The 22,321-nt window shown below is 41.6% G+C and overlaps 1 protein-coding gene across 5 annotated transcripts in view; it reads left to right on the top strand.

Moving 5' to 3' along the window:
- The window catches only part of RYR3 (ryanodine receptor 3), a 631,292-nt gene that overhangs the window by 414,762 nt on the left and 194,209 nt on the right, over positions 1–22,321 (top strand). For all 5 annotated transcript variants that reach the window (XM_056134221.1, XM_056134222.1, XM_056134220.1 and 2 more), the window contains 3 exons: positions 1,881–2,081; positions 10,758–10,860; positions 12,038–12,175. In XM_056134221.1, the coding sequence (XP_055990196.1) occupies positions 1,881–2,081; positions 10,758–10,860; positions 12,038–12,175 (442 nt within the window). The remainder of the gene's footprint in view (positions 1–1,880; positions 2,082–10,757; positions 10,861–12,037; positions 12,176–22,321) is intronic.

Raw genomic sequence — 22,321 nt, 5'->3', positions numbered from 1 at the left:
CAGCCTCCGTGATTTTCATTTCTGCTCCTTAATCACTTTCTTCCTAGATGAATGTGCCTTAAGTGACCCATCAGAGCCTTAGTTTTATATTATTATTAAATTTTATTTTCTAAAATGACATATGAAATATCATCTGCTGTGCTTACAAAATCTGCCATCAAAGTTCTCCTATCCAAGGTAATGGGATGAGTCGTTGGTCAGTTAATGAGAGTGTTGAGTCTAGAGGGGAAGTGTAACAAATAAATCTTAAACATCTCATTAAAACACCTACTGTGCTATTCTGATTCGGAGCCAAGACCTTTTTTTTTAATGTGAGTCGGTATGTTCCCCAGAGTCCTCTTTTCAGAGACATGGTCACATACCAGGTATGAGTGCTAGTTTGGAGATCTTTAAGTTAGGAGACAGAATTAAAGGCACTTGGAAAGATAAGTGTGGTGACTTTTAGTATTCCCCCCCCCTTTTTTGTGGTTACTCCTGGCTCTGCACTCAGGAATTATTTCTGGTGGTGCTCAGGGAACCATATGGGGTGCCGGTTATGAAATTTGGGTCAGCTGCATGGAAGGCAAACGCCCTACCCACTGTAGTATTTCTCCGACCCAGGCCCATATAATTTTTAATGATGAGTGTGACCATTACCAATATGACTGGCAGAAGGTGTGGGCCCTTGTTCACCTGGAAGGAGCAGAGGTAAGCAACAATGCCAGTCATCACCCTGAGAGGTGAGAGCACTCCCTCCACCATCTGGCGACTTTGTCTGTTTGCCACGTGTGGTGCAGTATCCCCTTTCAGTCAGCATTGCCCCATAAGAGTGAGTGGGTAGATAGCGGTAGGATCATAGAACTGCTCTCATAAAAACAGGAGCACACTGAGAACCGAAGGAACTGCCGTCTGGCTGGTCGTCACCGTTATCTGGTACATAGTGCTCAAGATGCTGTAGCAATTGCTTTTCTTACTAGTATAAATCCTAGCAGCAATAAGATTACCAGTAATAACAATTCTTGGGACGGACTGGAGCAATAGCACAGTGGGTAGGGAGTTTGCCTTGCTTGCAGCTGACCTGGGTTCGATTCCCAGCATCCCAAATGGTCCCCCGAGCACCAGCAGGAGTAGTTCCTGAGTTTATGAGCTAGGAATAACCCCTATGCATCACCGGGTATGACTGAAAAATCAAATGAAGAAATAAATAAATAAATAAATAAATAAATATAACAATGCTAAAGTCCTAATCTCAGAAAACAAACCAATGAACAAGGTAATGAACAAAGGAAAGATGAAAAGGCAAACAAAAGGCACAATTTCACAGGACTGGGGATATAGTTCAGGGGGTAAAGCACTTGTTGACCCCCAGCACCACTTGAAGTGGTCCTTGGGCACCTCCAGGTGTGACCCACACTTCCCCGGCCAAAAAAGAGTCATAATTTCCCATATTCCAGATTCATAAAATGTAGGAAGGAACCAGAACTTCAAAGATGCATCTGTGCCAGGAGAAATTCCTGAATCGCAGAGCCAGGAGTAACCCCTGTGCATAGTCGAATGTGACCCAAAGAAGCAAAAAAAAAAAAAAAGAAGAAGAAGAAGCTGCATCTGAATGGTGGGTCATGGTTTCTGGCCTGTGGCTAGAGTCCCAAGAGAATTCTTTCTTAGAGATGGTGTTCTTTCTCCATAGGCAGACTTAAGGTCTCTGGGGAGCTCTGCTCTTCTGGCCACCAACTATGAAGAGCTGGTCTTCGGATTCAGGCTTTCTTCTGTTCAAGTTATAGTTCTGTGATTTCTGTGTGGCACTGGACATGTTACTTAAATCACCAAAGTTCCAGTGTTACCACCTGTAAAAAAGGGGGGCATGTGAGTTGCAGTGATATTAACATATACTTTTGTTGCAGATGTGCGAGCTTCTCAGCTATCTCTGTGATTGTGAACTACAGCACCGAGTGGAGGCCATTGTGGCATTTGGTGATATTTATGTCTCCAAGCTCCAGGCAAATCAGAAGTTCCGCTACAATGAGCTCATGCAAGCCCTGAACATGTCTGCAGCCCTGACTGCCCGGAAGACCAGGGAGTTCCGCTCACCCCCACAGGAGCAGGTGGGAACTCAATCCCCTTCCTATAAAAGGGCCCAAACCTTGCATAGCAGGGCCCAGGAATGCTTTCTAGACTGATGCGAAAACTGTGAGGTCAGCACAGAACCAAGAGCCAGGCCTTCACTATTATGAGAACAACTCACTGACGACCATCTGCTAGTTATCTTGGATGGATAAATAATCTTCCTGACACAGCACATAGGATCGTGCTTCCTCTCTCTTCTCACTAGCTCATGCCTATGCCCTGTCACAGTCCAGATAACTGTCTACTTTCATCCAGCAAGGATTTTCCACTTAGTAGGAAGTCACTAATCCATAGGAGAGATCAAGAGACTATGGCCAGTTCTAGGTTTAGGGCAGTTACTGTGCAGTATACCTTATCCAAATGCTAAAACACCCTTTCCCAGTGGTCCAGACCCTCACAAAGCCTCTATCCCTGATGAGGGATGTGAGATAAGTGATTGGGGTCCTGAGTTCCATTCCCAGCCCTGCCAGTTCCCTCAATCACTATCTGAAACAACTAACCAAAAGAACAAAACAAACAAACAAAACAAAAAAACAGGGCACAGAGAGATAATATAGGGATAGAACAGGCCTCGCCTTGCATGTAGCTGACCTGGTTTGATACCTCACACCACATGGTCCCCTGAGTACTGCCAGGAGTGAGCTCAGAGCCAGTAATAGCCCCAGACCATCAGCAGGTAGAATCCAAACCTTTCCCCAAAGGAATAAAACATGACACCAATAAAATGTTTTAAAAGGAAAAAAAGAACATGAAATCTAGAAAATAAGACTGGGCAGGTTGTAACCCTGTGTTGGGAGTCTTCATTCTTTGCAGTGCCTCATTTTAGTCAGAATTGCCCCATAAGAATGTTGTTTTAAATAAAATCAAAATTCTAGAGACTTGTAAATGAGTGCAGAACTTCTTATAAAATAGTTTTCACTTATCCCTGATACTCAGTTGCTCACATATATCCTGACACTGCATGGTGACTGCTCCCTGAGTATTCAAAAAAGAAGATAATCATTCAGTGAAAATATTTGTCTCCTGTTTCAAAAACCAAATATTCAGATCTTAGATATTTTGTAAGCAACTTCTCTATAAATGATCTATATAATGGCCACCATTTTTTATTACTGACATAACCATGGATTGATCCAATTACTTTCTTTACCTATTTTGTGGAAAATAGATATTTATATTACCTTAAAAACAACATATCTCAGCTTTACAAAGATAACTGGGCATTAAGGCATTTGCCTTGTAGACAGCAGACCCTAATTTGCATTGCATTGCATGTGGTTAGTCAGACACTACCAGGAGTCATCCTTGAGCACAAAGTCAGGAGTAAGCCCTGAGCATTGCCAGACGCAGCCCAAACCTCCCTCAGAAATAAATTGTGATTCACTTACATGACAATTGCCTTCGTAAGAGCAGAAAAAGTTTTTCTCTTTGCTTGAGGTTCAATAGATTTTTGAGGTTGATGGGAGTATATCCTTTATGCTGAATTGAGGAAAAGGCAGTGAATGTGACTCTTGAAGACTTTACAAATGTGGACAAGCTGCACTTGACTACAGGATCAAGCCTTCCCCATGGGAAGATGCGATTTACAATTGTAAATCACATAAAGACAGAAGATGGGATTAGGATGCAGGTGTTGTCTTCAGACCTACTTTTCTTCATTTATGTGTCAGATCTTACTCAACCATCACTTCTGTGTAATTGTGGGTAGTTACCCTCCCCAATTTCTCCTTTTCTTTAGCAGCAAAACACAGATTTTTCTATCTCCTAGGGTTCCTATGAGGATCTCATGAGATCATTTAGATTGCTCAGGACAGTACCTGGCATATAGTAAATATTTTGTAAATACTACTGGCTGTCATTCATTTTAGTGTGGAGAGCCTTTCATTAGCCTCATGCCCTGTTATAGGACTTTTCATCAGTAGCCCTGTAAGTAGAGTTCACTCATATTCGCTGATATACCTTAACACAGACAACACTGAAGCTCACTCTCCTTGGCGTGAGTTCATGATCTTGACTCCTTCAAGTGCCATGCTGGCCGCCCCCTCGCCTGTCCCCATTTTGCCTCCTACCTTCTCTTCTGCCATCCGAAAGCCTACCATCAAGGATAGCTTTAGTCTTCCAAAGAATTCTCAAATTTCAGACTCATTTCACGAGTCTGTCCCTAATATGTTAGGCCAGTGATTCTTTTTATTTTTTCCTTAAATTTTTATTAGTGAAACACCATGAGGTACAGTTGTATACTTACAAATTTTTGTGCTTGGGTTTCAGTTATACAATGATCGAATACCCATCCCACCACCAGTGCCCATTCTCCACCACCACCAGTCCCAGTATCCCTCTCCCCCTCTTCCCCCCATCCCCCATCCCACCCTACCACTGTGGCAGGGCATTCCCTTTTGTTATCTCTCTCCTTTTGAGTGCTGTGGTTTGCAAAGAAGATATTGAGTGGCAATCATGTTTGGACTATAGTCTACTCTCATCACGCATTTCCCATCTTGAGAGGAACCTCCCAACACCCTTTATTTGGTGCTCCCTTCTCTATCTGAGCTGCCTTTTCCCCTAGCATGTGCGGTTGTCCTCAAAGCCATGGAGTAATCCGCCTGGTACTTATCTCAGCTATTCTTGGGTCTTAGTGTCCTATTTTGTTACTTTATGTTCCCCAGATGAAAGCAATCTTTCTATGTCTATCCCTCTCTTTCTGACTCATTTCAGGCCAGTGATTCTTGAGCAGACATCAGATCACTGGAAGGGCTGACTACAATACAAATTACTGATATCACCTCTGTTTCCAATTCAGTAGACCTAGGATAGGTCAGAGTACCTGCGTATATAGCAGGTTTTCAAGTGATAGGACTGCTGCTGGTCTCGGAAGGAAATATAGAGGGAACACACTAACTGCTGTCAAACTCATTTGCCACCCCTTCCAGAGTATTCATTTCTGTGAAGAAACCTACTCAAGGAAACTTTAACTCAATTTCATAAAAGAGCAATGCAAAAATCACCTGAAACAAGGATGCATAGAAATTCTATTTTTAAAAGCAATTATGTGGCTAGCAATTATGTGGCTATTTTATCATTCTATAGTCTTTAATGAAAAAAATAGAGAACTTCAACCTATGCAATATTTGGATATATGGCTATAAAAGGATATTGGTGGATATAGCTGAGTGGAAAAGAAAGGGAAACTAAGATTAAACAATGGCAAACAGTCCATAAGTCAAGCATAGTCAACAAGCCTGTCATTGTCAGGACTTCATCAGCAGATGTGACCTTCAGCTGAAAATTCAACCTTTTTTGGTATTGTTCTACTGATTGAGGTGCCCAATTTTTTAAAAAAAAATGGAATGGAGCAGAGATTAACGAGATGGAAACCCAAAAAACAATACGAAAGATCAATGAAACCAAGAGCTGGTTCTTTGAGAAAATTAACAAGATCGATAAGCCTCTAGCAAAACTCACAAAGAAAGGGAGAGAGAAAATCCTAATAAACCGAATCAGAAATGAAAAGGGGGTCATTACAACAGAAACCACAGAAATTCAGAGGATCCTCAGGGAGTACTTTGAGAAGCTTTATGCCACGGAACATCAAAACCTCGAGGAAATGGATAAATTCCTAGACTCCTACAGACTCCCAAGGCTGAACCAAGAAGACCTGGAATACCTGAACAGACCTATCACCATCAAGGAAATTGAAATGGTAATAAAAAGTCTCCCCAAGCACAAAAGTCCTGGCCCGGATGGATTCACTAGTGAATTCTTCCAAATCTTTAAAGAGGACTTACTCCCAATACTCTTTAAGCTTTTCCACGAAATTGAAATATCAAAAACACTTCCAAACAGTTTCTACGAAGCAAATATCACACTGATACCAAAAGCAGACAGAGATACCACAAAGAAAGAGAATTACAGGCCGATATCCCTGATGAACACAGATGCAAAGATCCTCAACAAACTACTAGCAAATAGAATCCAACTACTCATCAAAAAGATCATACACCATGACCAAGTAGGATTCATCCCAGGGATGCAAGGATGGTTCAACATTCGGAAATCAATCAACATAATCCACCATATCAACAAAAGAAAAGATAAAAAGCATATGATCATATCAATAGATGCAGAGAAAGCATTTGATAAGATCCAGCACCCCTTTATGATGAAAACCCTAGCCAAAATGGGTATAGAGGGGACCTTCCTCAACATAATTAAAGCCATCTATCACAAGCCTACAGCAAGCATCATCCTCAATGGGGAAAAACTGAGAGCCTTCCCTCTAAGATCAGGGACGAGACAGGGATGCCCACTCTCTCCACTGCTGTTCAATATAGTACTGGAAGTACTTGCAATAGCGATTAGGCAGGAAAAAGATATTAAGGGCATTCAGGTAGGAAAGGAAGAAATCAAGCTCTCACTATTCGCAGATGATATGATACTCTACTTAGAGAACCCAATAACTTCCACCAAAAAACTCTTAGAAACAATAGACTCGTATAGTAAAGTTGCAGGTTATAAAATCAATACCCAAAAGTCCATGGCTTTCCTATACGCAAACAGTGAGAGAGAAGAAAGCAACATGAAAAAAACAATCCCATTCACAATTGTGCCCCAGAAAATCAAGTACCTAGGAATCAGCTTAACTAAGGAAGTAAAGGACCTGTACAAAGAAAACTACAAAACGCTACTTCAGGAAATAAAAGAGGACATGAGGAAATGGAAAGATATCCCCTGCTCATGGGTCGGGAGACTTAACATTGTCAAAATGGCAATACTACCGAAAGCATTGTATAAATTCAATGCAATCCCTATAAGGATACCCATGACATTCTTCAAAGAAATGGAGCAAACACTCTTGAAATTTATATGGAACAATAAGCCCCCACGAATAGCTAAAGCAATTCTTGGGAAAAAGAAAATGGGAGGAATCAACCTCCCGAACTTCAAATTGTACTACAAAGCAGTAATAATTAAAACAGCATGGTACTGGAACAAAGGCAGAACTGCAGACCAATGGAACAGGGTTGAATACACTGACATCTCTCCTCAATCATATGCTCATCTAATCTTTGATAAAGGTGCAAGTAATGTGAAGTGGAGTAAGGAAAGCCTCTTTAATAAATTGTGTTGGCATCACTGGACGGCTACATGCAAAAAAATAGGCTCAGAACTCTGCCTAACACCATGTACAAAAGTAAGATCAAAATGGATTAAAGACCTCAACATCAGACCAGAAACCATAAGGTACATTGAAGATAAAGTTGGCAAAACCCTCCATGACATTGAAGCTAATGGTATCTTCAAAGATGCCACGCCACTGGCCGAGCAAGTGAAAACAGAGATAGATAAATGGGACTATCTTAAACTAAGAAGCTTCTGCACCTCCAAAGAAACAGTGACCAAAATACAAAGACAGTCTACAGAATGGGAAAGGATATTCACCGAATACACATCTGACAAGGGGTTGATATCCAGGATATACAAAATACTGGTTAAACTCCACAAGAAGAAAACATCCAACCCCATCCAAAAATGGGGCAATGAAATGAACAGAAACTTTCTCAAAGAAGAAATCCAAATGGCAAAAAAGCACATGAGAAAATGCTCTACATCATTAATCATCAGGGAGATGCAGATCAAAACCACAATGAGATACCATCTCACACCTCAGAGACTGGCCCAAATTCAAAAGAACAAAAGCAACCGATGCTGACGTGGATGTGGCGAGAAAGGGACACTCCTTCACTGTTGGTGGGAATGTCCACTGGTTCAGCCCTTCTGGAAAACAGTATGGACGATTCTCAAAAAATTAGAAATTGAGCTCCCATTTGACCCAGCAATACCACTCCTGGGAATATATCCCAGAGAGGCAAAAATGTATAGTCGAAGTGACATCTGCACTTGTTTGTTCATTGCAGCACTCTTTACAATAGCCAGAAACTGGAAGAAACCTGAATGCCCAAGAACAGATGACTGGTTAAAGAAACTTTGGTACATCTACACAATGGAGTACTATGTAGCTCTTAGAAAAGATGAAGTCATGAAATTTACATACAAGTGGTACAATATGGAAAGTATCATGCTAAGCGAAATGAGTCAGAAAGAGAGGGATAGACATAGAAAGATTGCATTCATCTGGGGGATATAAAGTAACAAAGTATGAGATTAATACCCAAGAATAGCTGAGATCAGCACCAGGAGGATTACTCCATAACTTAGAGGCCAGCCGGGTATCCTAGAGGAAAGGGCTATTCAGATAGAGAAGGGAGCACCAAATAAAGGATGTTTGGAGGATCCTCCCAGGAGGGGAGATGCATGTCGAAAGTAGACTATGGACTGAACATGTTTGCCACTCAATGCCTCTTTTGCAGACCACAACACCCAAAAGGAGAGAGAGAACACAGGGGATTGCCCTGCCACAGAGACGGGGGGATGGGGGGATGGGGGTGGGAGGGATATTATCCATGGTGGTGGAAAATGGGCACTGGTGGAGGGATGGGTATCTGATCATTGTATAATTGAAACCAAAGCACAAAAAATTGTAAATCTACAACTTTAAAAAAAAATAAAATAAAATAAAGGGGAAAAAAAATTAAAAAAAAAAAGAATCAAAAAAAAAATGGAATGAGGTAATATTGGTTTATAGGGAAGCACATGTTTTATAAGTTTGTTTTTGTTTTGGTGCCATACCTGGCAAGGCTTATGACTCACTCCTGGCTTTGCACTCAGGAATCACTCCTGGTAGGCTCAGAGGACCATATGTGGTGCCAGGGATTAAACCTGGGGTTGGTTGCATCCAAGGCAAGTTGTACCATCACTCCAGCCCCTAAACAGTTTATGTTTTAGAAGCTCATTTCCCATCACTTAAAGTAAATTTCCTCGTGAGATCTACCACCAAATATCAATACCTCCTACCACAGTAACTAGGACAAGTGCTCCTACATATTTTTGTCTGATGAGTTAATAAACAAATACATATGTTCCTAGATTGCAAATTTGTTTATGATTTTGTTAACACTACCAGTGTAACTGTTTCCATTTGAAATTTCCTATATTTTATGTACTTACAATGTTAATCTGGCCATAAATCTGTTTTTTTTTTTGTCAGACTACTAGAGTAGTTCAGGGCACTATACCAGCCAAGAATCTCTGAGACAAAAATAAGGGAAAATGTGGCTGCAAAGCATAAAAATCTGCATATCAAAAAAATTCTGTCAACAAAATTCAGCAAAATTATAAGCCTAGTGAAGTCTGGGGAATATATTTAGAGCATATACTGCAAAGAATTAATAATCTAGTGATGCACAAAGTACTCACCACTTATCTTTAAAAAGAAACATGGAACATATAAATAGGAAACTTATAAAATGTGAAAAAAATGACTCCTATGCGTGGAAAAATAAAGTTCAGTGTCACTAATTGTAAATTACAGCAACAGTGATAGGATGTTTTTCACCGATTAAATTGGAAAATATTTGAAAATGTGTTCGCTCTCATTACTATAATGGATCTGGCAAAGCAATACACACTTTGGTTTAAATTTAGTAATAATGTTAATTGTAGCTTTCTGGAGGGCAATTTGGCAATTCACATCAGAAGCCATTAAACTATGCAAACCTTTTGATCTAGTCATTTTGCTTATAGGAATTTATTCTGAGAAAATAACCATAGATGTGAACAAAATTTATCTAAAAGCAAATTCAGACCAAATTTATTTATAAGGTTGAAACATGGAAAAAACATAAATATATAATAACATATTATTGACTGTATATCCATTTTATAGAAATGTTAATCATCCACATGATTAAATGTAATGCACCTGAAAAGCAGATTAAAGGGCCAGCATGTGGCTCAGAGTTAGAGTGCTTGCCTTACCTGTGTGAGGTTCTGGGTTCAATTTCAAGCATAGAATAAATAAATAAATAAAAGCTGTGTTAGTAAAAATAAAGTGTTAAAGATAACATATTAATTAGAAAAGTTATGTTTCAAGGGCAGGAATAGTACAGCAAGTAAAACACTTGTCTTTCATGAGGCCAACCCCAGTTCAATCCCCAGCACCATCCACAATCCTGAGCATCACCAGGAGTGATCCCTAATACAGAGCCGGAAATATGCCCTAGGCACAGCCAGTTATGGCCTTAAAAGCAGGAAAAAAAAACAGTTGGGTCTGAAAATAATTGTGTCTAGAATATAATCTCCATTTGCATACACAGTCTTTAAAATATTAAGCAAAATATTAACTGTGGTTATCTGGAAATGTAAATGATGCAATTTCAGCAAGCTTTTCTTTGGGTATTCTCCATATTTTTAGTAATTAACAAGTTATCTTTATACTCAGGGGGGAAAGGCACATTTAAATATTGACCTGGGGCTGGAGCAATAGCACAGTGGGTAGGGTGTTTCCCTTGCACGCAGCAGACCTGGATTTGACTCCCAGCATCCCATATGGTCCTCTGAGCACCTCCAGGAGTAATTCCTGAGTGCGTGAGCCAGGAGTAACCCCTGAACGTCACCATGTGTGACCCAAAAAGCAAATATGCATATATATGCATATTTATTATTTTAAAGAGTTACATAAAGCATTTGAATGCCTAAGGCAGAATCTAAGTTCTTTTGACTAACAGTGAGCATCAGCTTGTCATTCTTGTCCCTCAAAGATCAACATGCTGCTTAACTTTCAACTGGGGGAGAACTGCCCCTGTCCAGACGAGATTCGGGAAGAGCTCTACGATTTCCATGAGGACCTGCTCGTTCACTGCGGTGAGCATAAAGGATTGGTCCGTGCCTGATTCCTGGTTAGGAGCTAGTGGGGGAAAGGGAAGGTTGGGGCTGGAGGCGGCTACTTCTCTATTTAAAATAATAATATTATTATTAGTTGTTCAGGAAATTATTCTATCCAGACTGCTTGGGTGAGAGAAGATAAAGGAAATAATCATGGCATAATAGTGGACAGGAATTTTTTCAATCTAAGAAACTTCGCTCAGATAGAAGAGAGGGAATTTGATCTTCAAAATATAAAAGAAAATAAGAGAAACTTGTCTGGCTCTCATTCAATTTACTTAAAATTATGTCCTTGGGACTCTGCTCCCAGATGAGCCAAGAATCCACCCCACTTTGCCTGCTCTTATAGTCATACAGCTATATTAACCTGTTACCTTTTAAGACACTAAGCCTGCAGATCCTATATAATACTGCTGTATGTATCTGCTGGTTCTGGGTGACTCTCTGTATTGCTTGTACATGGGTGTATTGAGTTGTGTATAGTTCCCAGGTGATCTGCACTGTAGCACTGTAGCACTGCCCTCCCATTGTTCATCGATTTGCTCAAGCGGGCACCAGTGACGTCTCCATTGTGACTTGTTGTTACTATTTTTGGCACATCGAGTTTGCCAGGCTCTGCCATGCAGGTTGGGCTCTCCAGGAGGGATGGAGTAATTGAACCCGAGTCGGCCGCGTGCAAGGCAAATGCCCTACCTGCTGTGCTATCACTCCAGCCCAGGTGATCTGATATGAGATTATTCAGTGTTAACCCTATCTAGAGACTCTAGAGCCCATATGGATATTGAGTGTTGAAATTCCTATATCTTCTCATATACAACAAATCATCCTTCAGGGTGAGGGTGAGGAAAACCTTGTGGGCCAGACCGATGATGGTACAGAGGTAAGCCACTTTGCACAGTGCATGACCGACTCCAGTTCAGTTCCTGGAACCACATATGATCCCCAAGTACTACCAGGAGTGATCGCCAAGTACAGCTGTGTACTTCCTCCCCCCACCCCCAATAAATCCTGTAAAGGTTTTTTTATGGGGAAACAGGGAAAACATTAGGCTGCCTATGTTATTGAAAGTCCAGAAGAGTCAAAGCAGCCTTTAATGTTCTTTCTGTGATATGGGCTTTCAGGTGTTGACTGAGATTTTCACTCCATGACTTTGCAGGGGTTCCCTTGGAGGAAGTGGAGGAGGAGGAAGAGGACACCTCCTGGACTGGGAAGCTCCGTATGCTGATGTCAAAGGTCAAAGGACCCCCCAAGCTGGAGAAGAAGCAACCAAGGGAGGAGGAGGAGCAATACCCTAGTAAGTGACTGTGTCTTTCAATCACATTCTCCCTGCTCCCTTCTCTACTCAGAATTTACTAAGGTCAATAGTTTTCTAACATATACCACAAGGTAGTGATGGTCTCTTTTACTTCGGAGAAAGGATCTGGGAATTCTGTTATATTAGGTTGCAGTAATTGAGTATTAGAGACTTTGCTTTTCTTATGGTTTACATAATTTTCTTTGAACCTCAGGGATCAATTTCTGATGGGCATGTCTAGTTCCAAGTGCTGATTAGCATATTTCTGCTCTCCTTTCTTTTACATTTCCCCATTCTTCCTCCTTTTTTTAACTTCTTTGTGATTTCTATACATTTTATTTTCATAAAATAGTTCACAATATTTCATTACAGATAATATTTAAAGACCCACCCCACTAGCAAGCATCTTCCCACCGCAATAAGAGGGAAGTGTGTGAAGGTTGATATATTTTGTTCTGGAGCCATTTAAGCCTATATATATATGTATATGAGAGAATACAAGCAAGTATGTCAAAAACCAAACAAATATGTGCTACTTTAGGTACATCAGTGGACTAGAGTGTAAGAGGTCATAGCTGCACACTCCAGGAAATATTGCATCGCTCTCTTGCAGGAGCTTTATTTTACAGTCTCTGGATCTTGGCCATTGTTGAGATTACATGGCACTGGGGGCAGTTTGTGCGTGTGTGACTGCTAAGCTACTGGAAAACTGGGAGAGCAGGGGGAGGAGGCCCAATCCCGATCCAAGCTTGGAGATCTCAGCCATGGGTCCCACATACCTGGGTTCCTCTGCCGGTTCCTTCATGGGTAAGGCTCATCCAGGCATGTGGAGAGTGGCCTTGAGCATGACTGCGGTTGGGTTCTGGAGGTTTTCGGCTGCCAGGGTTCTGCTTGGGGCAGAAAGGTAAACTCAACCCGACCCCCTCCGAGGTGTCACGGTGCATTCTTCCTCTTCTAACCTTTGTTATTTATGTCATTTGAACTTGTGCTTCCTTAACACTGAAAAGTGCCTTAGTGGATTAATAAAAAATAATAAAAGGAAGAAAAGAAGCTAGAATGTGAGGTGAGGAATGTTGGAGCTATTAATTTCCTAATGTGACCTCCTAAAGGACTATAACATTCTAGTTTTTAACAATGCCAAGCCCTGTCCACATCCACTTTTCTTGTCTCTATAATGTAGAGGACTTGATCATTTTGGTTCATGTTGAAACAAGACCATAATTTTTTTTGAAGGACACATTATTGCCTATAAATTACTGCCATTTTTACAAGAAGAATTTTGCATGTTATATATAATTGGTCTACTCCTTGATAAATTCTAAAAATATTTATCTAAAGAAAAAGTAATTTCTCAGGTTTAATACAGTTTCCTATTATCTTGTTCACTGTTACTATCCATCTTTGGATGCACTAAGTCCTCTGGGAAAGGGGATGGGATGGATGTTAACGATTACATTGGTAATCTTTACTCAGTCCCATGTAAGTTACCATGCGAAGGGTGGGTCTTTGATGAGGACAAAGCAGTAGAATTCTGAAGGCACCAAAAAAGTGAATTTAGACTCTTTTGGTGTTTACTGCCAAAGCAGAGCTAACACTAGACCTAACGGACCTGTATGACTTACTGAGGATCTGCTTTGAAAATGATGGGCACTTTCTTACTTCTAACAGAGTAAGTCATAACTGGCATCCTACAAGGTGAGCACTTCCCATTAGGTAAATGTAGTGTATTAAGTAACATCACCTGACTCTGTGAATCCCCCCCCCCTGTTTCTAAGAAAAATACTCAGTATCCAAAGATTTCTCACTTTAACTTTGCTGCCATGGGTTGGCAGAACACATTTTGTCTGTACTGGTAGAAGGTTGTTCAGCTCTGAGAGTGTCCCAAGATGAAATTCTTTCTCTCTCTCTCTCTCTGTCTCTATCTCTGTCTCTCTGTTTCTGTCTATATCTCTCTGTCTCTCTGTCTCTCTCTCTCTCCAATATACTTCTTTCCTTCACAAACAGCATTATTGGAAGATTCAAACTTTGTGTCTTCAGTCCTCATCAGGAGCTCCAGAAATATCTAGAATGGTCAAAAGTAATTTTTTTTGAGGACGGGGAACCTTTATGATTGTCAGCACATATTTCTCTGCTGAAAGTTCCAGAGACACAGAACCCCCTCATTCAGGACTGAATATAAAGCCTTGGAAATGGTTGAGCTACCTCTCCCCAAAAGTTGTTTATATTAGGTGCCATAGAGACAATATCTCTGAATACGTAAAAAAATGTAATTAAAGAAGGCATATCTTTCAGATTATTAATGATTAGATGTTATTACATAGCTGATATTACTTGATCACTTGACTTCCCGTTAATTGTCGATTTGCTCGAGTGGGCACCAGTAACGTCTCCATTTGTCCCTGTCGCATGCTAGTGTAGCCCAATGGGGTCTGTTCGCTCTAGGAACACGAAGAGCCTCAAAACGATCGTTCGTGATCTTGATGAAGAAGTCTGACCATCTGGTAGGTGGGCGGCCACACGGTCTTTTGACATCCCGTGGAATCCAGTCGGTAACAGCTCTAGTCCAGCGGTCGTCTTTAAATCTCTTTACGTGACCAGCCCATCTGATTTTTGACACCTTGGCAAATGAGACAGCGTCCCTGATTCTTGATTGTCGACGGAGGTCGGAACTCTGGATTTTTTCTCTCATTGAGTGAAACATAATTTCCAAGCATAGCTCTTTCAATTCCTCTTTGGGAGACCCGAATAGCATTCTCATCCTGTTTGCATAGGGCCCAGGTCTCTGAGGCGTATGTTAATGCAGGATGAACAGTGGAATCAAAGAGATGTGCCCGGAGCCGGAGGTTCTTCGTCCTCTTAGCTATTTCTTCGATGCTCTTGAAGGCGTTCCAAGCCGATCTCTTCCTCCTGCGCAGCTCAGGTGCCGGGTCATTTGTCATGTTGACTTCTCGACCTAGGTACACATAGCTGTTGCATTCGGAGATGGTCATTCCGTTGAGAGTGAATGGGGCGTCAGGAATGAGGCTGTTTCTCATAAACGTTGTCTTCATAAGATTCAGCTGTAGTCCGCCCTTTCCACACTCACGGTTGAAGTTGGCCAGCATTTGTGCCACTTGGCTAATGTTTGGTGTTATTAAAACAATGTCATCAGCAAAACAGAGGTGGTGTAGTTGCCGACCATCTAGCTTCACTCCCATTCCTTCCCATTCCAGTCGTCGCATGATGTTCTCGAGGGTGGCACTGATATTACTATTGCAGTTTAAATAATAATACTATGTATCATTAGAATGAATTCTGTAATGTGTTAACTGTTTGACACTTCACATGTATTGGTTTTCTCCTGGAACTCATGAGAATCTGCTAGCTGGCTTAGTGTCTCAGATTTGCCAAGCCATATTGTTGATGAAAGCTGTTACAGTCTTATTGAAATATCATATGATAATGAAGAGATTTAAAAGAAAAGACTAATCATGTGATCCACCAAAATAGTCACAGTCTTCTTCAGTTCCAACCCAGCACAATTCTCAAGTCTTTTGCCTGTTAATTCTAGGTCAGTACTTCCCACACATTACAATATTAGCTGGGCTTCCTTCAATATCAATCTGTAATCACTGGGTTATTCTCCCAGAAGATGCTAACCAACTCTTTCTGCTAAATTCTAAAATTAGCAAAAATGAAAATCACCTGTCCCATTACAGTTCCAATTTGGTGCAATCCTTATCCTCATCTATTTACTTGCTTTGGGGGAAGTTTGTTTTGATCATTTTCTTCTCAGAAAAAAGGGTACAAGGAATATGACACTCTTAAATAGTTTGAGGGAGGAGAAGTACCTTCTCTGTTGACTTCTCTATGCTTAGAGACCTCATTAGGACCTGATGAAATTGACTTTAGGTTAGATCAGTTTAGAGTAGATTCACCCACACTTACCTAGCACCATCTAACAGAAGGAGGGAGTGTTGTCCAACTAGACCTGGTCTCTTCTTTTTTTAAAAATAATTTTTATTAATGAATCACCATGAGGTACAGTTACCGACTTACAAACTTTCGTGCTTGCATTTCAGTCATACAATGATCAAGTACCCATCCCTCCACCAGTGCCCATTCTTCACTACCAATGATCCCAGTATCCATCCCACCATCCCCACCTCGTCCCCCCAACCCCACCCCACCTCTGTTGCAGGGCATTCCCTCTTGCTCTCTCCTTTTGGATGTTGTGATTTGCAGTAGAGGTATTAAGTGGCCATCATGTTCAGTCTATAATCTACTTTCAGCACGCATCTCCCATCCAGAGCAGGCCCTCCTAGCACCCTTTACTTTGTGGTCCCTTCTCTATCTGAGCTGCCTTTTCTCCCAGCATGTGAGGCCAGCTTCCAAGCCGTGGGGAAATCCTCCTGGTACTCATCTCTACTATTCTTGAGAGTCAGTCTCCCATTCTGTTACTTTATATTCCACAAATGAGTGCAATCTTTCTATGTCTGTCCGTCTCTTTCTGACTCATTTCACTTAACATGATACTTTCCATGTTGACCCACCTGTATGCAAATTTCATGACTTTATTTTTTTCTAACACTGCATAGTATTCCATTGTGTAGATGTACCAAAGTTTCTTTAACCAGTCATCTGTTCTCGGGCACTGAGGTTTTTTCCAGATTCTGGCTATTGTAAACAGTGCTGCAATGAACATATAAGTACAGCTGTCATTTCTACTATACTTTTTTGCATCTCCGGGATATATTCCCAGAAGTGGTATTGCTGAGACTGGGCCTCTTCTAAAAATGATTCTGTACTAACTGATCACCAAGTTCAGATCAAATAATAAATGTCTTTCTCTCCCAGAGCAGAGTTGGTACTCTTGCTCTCCGATGATACTTCCCCTCAACACCCTTCTTTTGCTAAAAACCTGAGCCAGAAGTAACACCATAGGTATCTCACCAAGCCCCATAGATGCCTTGCTCTAGATAAGAAAGTCTTTGGATTTGGATAAGGATAATATGGTAATAGCTTCCAAGCATGCCCATGTTCTAATCACTGGAACCCATGAATATATTAGGTTAATTGATAAAGAGAAATATAGGTTTCAAATGGGATTAAGGTTGCTACTAATCACCTGGCCTTGCTAAAGAAGTCTGGAATACTATAATTGGACCCAAAGTCATGAAAAGGTCTTTCAAAGTGATTGGAAGTAGCAGAAGATCAAATAAGTGGGAGCATGGGAAGGGTGTGGATAATTTTCTGTGGAAGATCGGACCATAAGTCAAGGAGGATAGGAAGCCCCTAGAAGCTAGAAAACAAACATTCTTAGGGCTTTCAGAAGGGCACATACCTTGCCACACCTTCATTTTTAGCCAAGGCCCTCCTGTTGATCGTCGATTTGCTCGAGCGGGCCCAGTAACGTCTCCATTGGAGACTTTATTGTTACTGTGTCTGGCATATCGAATACTCTCGATTAGCTTGCCGGGCTCTCTGAGAGGGGCGGAGGAATCGAACTCAGGTCAGCCATGTTGGCCGCTTGTAAGGCGAACGCCCTACCCGCTGTGCTATCGCTCCAGCCAAGATCTGGGTCAAACTTTTCTACAAAATGGTCATCTAATAAGTACATATTGCATTAAGACACTCAGAGGGTGGTGGTTTGTGACTGCAGCAGTCAACAGCAAATGCAGGAGTTAACAGCAGGAAGTGAGTTCTCAGTGTCAGCACTGCTGAAGGTGAGGAGAAGATGGTATTCCCCATGGTCCTAATGGGTCCCCGAGAGATACGTTATTAGTAGCTAACACAGGGAGGTTTAGTTTAATTTCATCTGTGTTAAAGGTTAGGTTTTCCCCGTCTTGAAAGTCTCTCTGATAGTAGTGCCCCAATCAGAGCTTATTTTGCTTTGGCGTGAGCTTCCTACCCAGCGGTTCTCACCCAGAGAGGTGAACTGGGTGTCCTGGTCTGTTTAATCAGTCAGCACCAGTCCTACAATGTGGGGAGTCTGTGTTTTCATGGTGAAAGAGAGAGCCTGAATGTCAGGAGAGAGAAAACACAAATCTCCCATATTTATCGAGCACCTACTTTGTGCCAGGGACTGTGTATGAGATTATAAATGATTTTCTCCTTCTAGCAGACATCCAGGTACCACCAGGTTTCCATTTTGCATGTCTGTCAGATAAGCCTATGAGCAACAAAACTTTTTGGACAAGGTTCTTGTGACCAGTAAGAAAGATTTGCAGAGGGCCCACACTCATGGTGAACACATGTGCAGGAAAGCCTGGGATGAGTAGGGTGGAAGAAGGGGTGACAGAAACATAAATATTGTGGATGCAAAGCTTGTCTCATTGTAGTCCTCTGTACTGAATCGATGCAGGTACTAAAACCATTCTGATATTTTCCCAGCAGAGAATAGGCTGAGACAGACCTCAGGCCCCTGATTCCTTTGCCATTCATCTGCTCTGTCTTCATTTCAGCACTCTTCCTCCTCAGCACATCAGCAAACATCATCTGTTTGCTCTTTCCTCATTGTCATCATCGGTCATTCCATTGCCTGAACGTTTTTTGAGAAAGTGATTATGAGGCCGCTTGACTGATTTCAGAAACAACAGGCTAATTATCTCCATGTGATGGATGCAGCCCCCAGGGGGTACAGCGACGGGCTGACAGATTAGGCCACTGTTCCAAAATGCACATTTGCCTGTGGCTTGCACAGCTGCCTCTTGACAGTGAGGGGGTGAATGGGGTGTCCAGCCTACTGAGGACGAAGTATTTTGCTTCCATACTTATCTCCACCCTCAGGAATAGGAAAAGTCAGACCAAGGTCAACAGCCCCAACAAAGGAAATTTGAAACCATATTTACTGCAGAAGCATCCAATTGCCAGTTAGCTACATATGCAGGCCACCTGAGGGTCATACTCTAGGGCAGCCAGACCAGCTGACGTGGCTGGAACATAAAGATAGGTGGCCCTATGATCTTTTAGCATCCTTGCAGATGTATCAGCAGACCATTCCCCTTTGGTTTACTATGTTGTTTTTGCTTATTTAAAATAGTAAAGTGAGCATTAAACTAGTAGCAGGTATCACTGAACCCGGTACTTGGTCCCCACCATGTGAGGAGTAAGTGACTGTTCAAGTGCAGCATCCATGCTCAGGAAGCTCTTAACAAAATCTAGTTACTATTCTTGGAATAGGAAGTAGAATATTCTAGCAAGTACTTGAACTTTTACCCACATTCTCTAGACAGTGGCACCAAAAGAGAAGGAAACAAGTGTCTGCATCCAAACATTAAATATAGATCCAGGATGAATGGAAGCTGGACACTTTGGAGAGCCAATCAGCTGTTTGCTGCAGAATTTATGGAGGGCCCTGCACCATCTCAAGTGCCTGGGGGATCTTCCAGCCAGTGCCCATGCCAGGAAACCTGCTGATGTGCAGTAAACCCAGCTGGTCACCTAGGAACAGTGCTCCAGGCTCTCTTTGCAAACTTTCAGGCTTTTAGAGAACCTGGCACCCAGGTTCCCAGTGTTCTCAGGCACCAGTTTGTTTTTAGTGAAATGAGGCAAACTGGTAACTACTGCACAGCTCAACAGGCTGGGGAAAATGCAAAGAAATTAACATGATGAATTTTGCAAGTTTCCTGAGAGTCAGACTTTGTCCCTGCCTTCCTCTGATAGTAACTAGGAGGGATTTGATCACTCAGCACTGCAGACCAGACTTCCTTCCCAAAGGACACTCAGGAGCACAGCGGGTGGAGGTTACCCCCAGTAAATTTCCCCAACTGAATCAGGAGAATGTGATTGTGCCACATAACACTGGCAGGGGAAGAGTCATTTCCCCACTGGCCATCAGGGAAAACAACAAAAAAGACCAGCAAGTTGTCGTTGCTCATCTCCTGGACATAAATGATTGGGGTGTGTGATGAGGCTTTGATAATGACCACTTACTGCAGGCAGTAAACCCGAGAATTGTAAGATTTTTTATTTCTTCAATCTCAGCGGTGACTATAAATCAGAGCATATTGGGTAACTTCTGGTATTAGAACATAATGAGGAACTAGGAAGTAGCTCAAAGGGCAGAAACAAAGCTTTTGGGAACCCCCAATTAGATCCCTGGCACTGCGCGGTCCTCAAATCATTGCCAGGTATGGCTCAAAAACAAACCAAAAAGTTTGTGGATTCATCCCAGAAAAGTCATGGGGTTCGTTTGGCATTTTAATAATATAGGACAGCCGTTGCAAGTACTCAGCTATTCAGATAAGCATAACCTGCTCTCTTATGTCACATGAGTCTTGACTTTCTAAAAGTGGACAGAAGCACAGAAAGGTAAAGAGATTTTATAGAGGTAAAGTTCACACAGTCAGAACTGAAAAAGTACTCATCACTGTTATTACTGCACTAACTTGACAATCATTTTCTTCAGCATGCCTTTTATATATTGCTGACTTTATTTTATTGATGAGGTCATAGAGACTTTGGAAAAGTGCTTAATCTGCTCAGTTTAGAGTCTATTAGCAGAAGAGCTAAAGCTTTATGATTTTTAGGATTTATTTCTGAGTTTGTTTCAAAGTTTATTAAGGATCACTAGACAGCAAAATATAACTTTATTTATTTTTTATGTAGAAGTACTGCTATTTATTCAGCCACTTATTAGGTTGATTGAATTGTGCATGAACTCCATGCAAAATATAAATTTAAAGCCTTACTAAAGATAACGACTTTTTGGATTTTATGAAGCTGCTGAAAATAAGCAATTCTAGGGTTGGAAAGTATATGGGTCTGAATCCAGCGGCTGTGATTTGAATCTTAGCCGGTCATTTGTTAATTGTAATATTAGGCTAGATGCTTAATATCTGTATTTCCATTTCCTTTTCTGTCAAATGAGAATAATAATAGTTCCTACCTCATGGGATGGGGTAGGGGGACAGTAGGAGTAGGAAGTATTGCATTCAGTCTAGTATTCCTGTACTTAAAACTGTGTATAGCTCTCAGCTTTTCGAGTGAAGGAATGACATATATGTCATAAGAGCTTCATCTTCACATTTGTCATTTTAGATACATTCAATAAAAATGAAAGAAACTCTAGCTTGAATCAAGTAGCTGATAAGGGTCTGCATTGGCCACCATACCTGGAACTGAGAGGTGGACACAGCCACTGGGTTGAGTTTTGCACATGAGCAGATCATGCTTCTCACTGTGGTCTTGTTCCACACTCAAACTTTGCCTCAAGCTGGCAATCAAACAGTGATGGCATTTTGGGGGATCACATCCATGCACTGCAACCTCCCTGGGAAAAAACTGTTTCTCCTGCTCTAGGGTTCACAGCAAGGATTCTGATATCTCACCAATGGTTGTAGAGTATGGTCACAGGCCAATTCACAGATCCCTGAGTGTGACCTAGAAAATGAAATGTGATGGCTGGCTTATATCAACAAGCCCCATCTTTAGATTGAGGGGATGGGGAGACATCAGGCAGCTGCTGTGGAGGGGCATAAATAGGGAGAAAGGAAGCTGTCCATCAAATGCAAGGTTCTGGTAAAAAGAGAGAAATTATTGCTGGAGATGTGGTCACTGCTATCACGATACCAGGATGGTTAGCATCACCTGCATCTTTCATAACCCAGTGGTCTGTGTAGAGGCATAGGCAAGCCTAGTCCTTGTCACTCGAGGCTCAGAGCTGTGTCACCTGTGCATGTAGCATGCTGTCTTTCACCTATGTGTATCATCGAACAGGCCACCAAAGTGCTCTCTACATTTACTGTTGGTCTGGTTTCACGGGAGCTCAGTGTGGATCATGCCGCATTGTCAGACCTTTACTGTGCCCACACCCTATTACTTTCTCCAGATGCATCAGCAAAACCTTAGGAAATGAGAATGCTCTCGTGTCCCAGATTCTGTTTACTGTTCTCCAGGACTTGCTCATGGAGTTTCTCCAACCTAACCTGTAGTTTCCACTCACAACTCGCCATCAGTGGGCATATATTCATTTCTTACTACTTCTAAACAAAACAGCACAAACTTGGTGAGTGAAAAACAATGCAATTTGGGCCTGGAGAGATAGAAAAGGGTTTAAGGCATTTGCCTTGAATGTCGTTGACCCCAGTTCTATTCCTGGCACCACTAAGAATGATCCCTGAGCACAGACAGGAGTAATCCCTGAACAGTGTTGAATATGCAACC

This window comes from Sorex fumeus, unplaced genomic scaffold, assembly GCF_029834395.1.
Source record: "Sorex fumeus unplaced genomic scaffold, SorFum_2.1 ptg000098l, whole genome shotgun sequence".
Taxonomy (NCBI): Eukaryota; Metazoa; Chordata; class Mammalia; order Eulipotyphla; family Soricidae; genus Sorex; species Sorex fumeus.
Note: the sequence above shows the minus strand (reverse complement) of the source record. Positions and strands in the feature narration are given on the sequence as shown.